The sequence below is a fragment of the Raphanus sativus genome, chromosome 7 (genome assembly GCF_000801105.2).
Source record: "Raphanus sativus cultivar WK10039 chromosome 7, ASM80110v3, whole genome shotgun sequence".
NCBI lineage: Eukaryota > Viridiplantae > Streptophyta > Magnoliopsida > Brassicales > Brassicaceae > Raphanus > Raphanus sativus.
This window is the reverse complement of record NC_079517.1, coordinates 14172434-14175481: the sequence shown is the minus strand read 5'-3', so window position 1 is coordinate 14175481 and position 3048 is coordinate 14172434. Positions and strand designations below refer to the sequence as shown.

At 36.3% G+C, this 3048-nt stretch overlaps 1 protein-coding gene across 1 annotated transcript; it reads right to left on the bottom strand.

Annotated features, from left to right (window-relative positions):
• Positions 1 to 788: 788 nt before the first annotated feature.
• On the bottom strand, positions 789 to 3048 carry LOC108814881 (transcription factor TGA7). Its single transcript, XM_018587520.2, has 8 exons — positions 2793 to 3048; positions 2538 to 2719; positions 2329 to 2424; positions 2181 to 2240; positions 1943 to 2020; positions 1539 to 1865; positions 1211 to 1441; positions 789 to 1123 (listed from the first exon to the last, which is right to left on the bottom strand). The coding sequence occupies exons 2-8, from the start codon at positions 2706 to 2708 to the stop codon at positions 971 to 973; spliced, it is 1116 nt and encodes a 371-aa protein (XP_018443022.1). The 5' UTR covers positions 2709 to 2719; positions 2793 to 3048; the 3' UTR covers positions 789 to 970.

The following is a 3048-nucleotide window of genomic DNA, read 5'->3' as shown; positions in this document are numbered from 1 at the left end:
ATCTACATATAATTTATCAGCATAGTTCACCTTTTTTTTAACACCAGCATAGTTCTCTTACTATCCATTTTTATTGGACTGATTTTGTGTACAAATGAGTTTGGGTACCTTCTCACATTTTGCTTCTAAACTTTGGATCCAACCATACTTAGACCTTCTTACAACTATTTTCCTTCTCTGTATTAAATGAGCAACAGATGTAAGCTCCGTTGTGGACCGTGGAAGCGCTTGAGAGACGGATGATCCCGTTCACGGCTAGCTACCCGGATGAGGCTCACGTCCTCCTCCCTTCACCATTATAGTTGCAACTGTTTCAGTTTTTTAAAGTTGAATCGCAACAATTATAAAAAAGCTGAAGTTTAATGACAAAACCAATCAGGTTGGTTAGTATACTTGAACCGTGAAACACTCACGTTTTGCCTTGTTGAGTTACTCTTATAGAGAGATATCTATCTCCTTCTGAATCTGGCCAGAAAAAGATAGAAGAAAAAGGATGATATACCTTCAAAGACTCAAAGATAGAACATGATACTAAATTCATGTATGTGTGAGAAGTGGAATCGTCCGAGAATTAAACCTTGGCGTGGTCTATGAAACCTCAAAGTATTGAATATAGTGTCTCAATTTTGCTGATGTGTAAACTTATGTGTATGAATAAAATGTTTTCACTGGGTTTTCAACTTTTTCATTTATTGACATGTTACTCTCTCATGTTCTTAAAAATCTGATGTGTCATTCCATGGAGAGAACCTTGTGTTATTACTGTGTGGATTATCATCACATTGCTCAGACTTCGAACATATAAAATAATATTACACTAACGAGCATACACTTATTTTTTTGGTATCTAATAATATATTGCAAAGTTTCCACTCAAATCTACATCTTCTTTGTCTCAAAATATATGGAGCGAGATACTTCATAACGTTCTACTTAGCATCATTCCAAGCTTTAGACTTGTGTTTTCTTTTTATGTGTGTTCCCGTGGACGAGCTGCCCATAGAGAGCTAAGAGCACGTAGCCTATGAAGATACTCTCCCAGACAAAGCAAACCTCGAGCTGATTGTCTTGTCGTTAAGATCTTTGCCATTTGCTGCAATGTTTGTTGTCTCAAATGATCCGCCTGTTGACAAAATAACAGATTCTTGAATCTTTTGATATAGAACAGGGGCACATACTTTCTTTTGTTAATTTTTTATGTTATACTTACTTGATTCACGAAGCCTTCTAGTGCTTGAAGATTCTCAATAGCTGCACCCATGTGAGATGGGTAATCATTGGACTCCATAACCACATCAATCACTATGTTTTCAGCTAAACTTTGCTGAAGTTTATCGATCCCTTGAGAGAGAGCATCCTCTGCTTGTTGTGATGATTGTTGAAGGTTTCTCACTTCCAAGATTTGCTGATCAGTTAATGGCTGAAGATACGGCATCACAACCTAAAAAAATAAAAAAAAGGAGTTAAATACATTACATTTTGTCAACTAGCTTTGCCCTTGAAAGTTAAGAGTGTGTTGAGAGTTTGAGAGTCTATACATTTAAAAGGTCTGACGGACGGAACCCTCCAATCCATTGCAAGAGTCTTTCTGTAGAAGTTCTCCACATTCCGGATATCAAGTAGAAAACATCGGCTTTGGCTGCATCAGATTTCATTCTGAAAAGATTCGCGTAATGGTTCAAGCAACTCTCTACAAGCATCCTCAGTTCTATGTCGCTTATACGAGCTTGAAGCGCGGTTCGGATTTCGCTGACCCTCCTGCTTTGTTCTTCAAGCCAATGTGAATATTCCATCTCAAATGCAGCAATACTAGGGTTAATACTCCCTGATGGTCCTACATAGCTCGAACCTGACGAGTACATTCCCTTAAAAAATCAAATAGTACTGAGTCAAAATACAAAAACATTAGATTTTAATCAGTCTTTTGATAACACAAGCTCACCTGCTGCTTAGCCTTTTCGAGTTCTTGCTCTAACTGTGATAACTTTAACCGACTTTCTTCTAACTGTTGAACATAAGCCTAAAGGAACAAAACAGATTTTAGTACTAGCTAGTAGACATCTTTACTATATAAAATTTGTTGGAACCATTGTCTATTCAAATGTTTTATAGTTTTTCTATATTATCAATTTCAACTTGATCTGTTTATTCAAGATTTTCGCGGTGCTACAAGATTATACCTTCTTTCTCAAGCGACTTTTGCGAGCAGCTTCTCTGTTCTGAGCTAAACGCCGTTTCATCTATTGGCAACATATGAGAAAATGATATCAATATCGCAGAACCACCAATTTCTTTCATTAAAAAGGAGTTTTGATCATGTTATGTAACCTTATCATGATTCCTGCCACCATCTTCATCCTCCTGATGATCATTACTAGAAGGTTCTACTTCGATCTGGTTATGGGAAGAAGAAGGGTAATTCGCCTGCACGTAATCCAAACCATTAGCAAACAAATAACTACCATAGTTTCATATTAATTTTTATCTTTATTCAAGTATACACAAAAAAAAAAAAAAATAAGTATACATATATTAACCTTGATGATGTTGTGATCCACTTGAATAACAGAGGAAGAAGCAGTGTTTGGACTATGATCATTGATATCAGATTTGAAAACATTCCCCCAAGAGACCATTTGTTGAAATGGTTCATAGATTCCCATGTCTCTCAACGATGCAAGATGAGTTGGAGAAGTAGAACTCATCATCTCTAGATTCTCTAACATATCAACCAAAAACATTTATACATTAATCCACAAGTAGAAAAAAGCTTTTCCTACTTTTTGCCTCACCTTCACTTGTAGATCCAATGCTTGCACCAAAGTTACACTAGCTCACTGACAGAAACCTTCGAAGTACATTCCTGAGTAATCTATCGATTAAACAGAGATATTTTCAGACCGACCACAGGAAAAATCTAAAGGAAGGAGAAGTTCTTGGAGTTCCTTTGGACACTTGAAGTAAAATAAACTTAGAGGTCAATCGTTTCCATCATGGAAAGAGATGATAAAAATGATTTTTTTTCTTTCTTGGCCTTTTCTCTTTTCT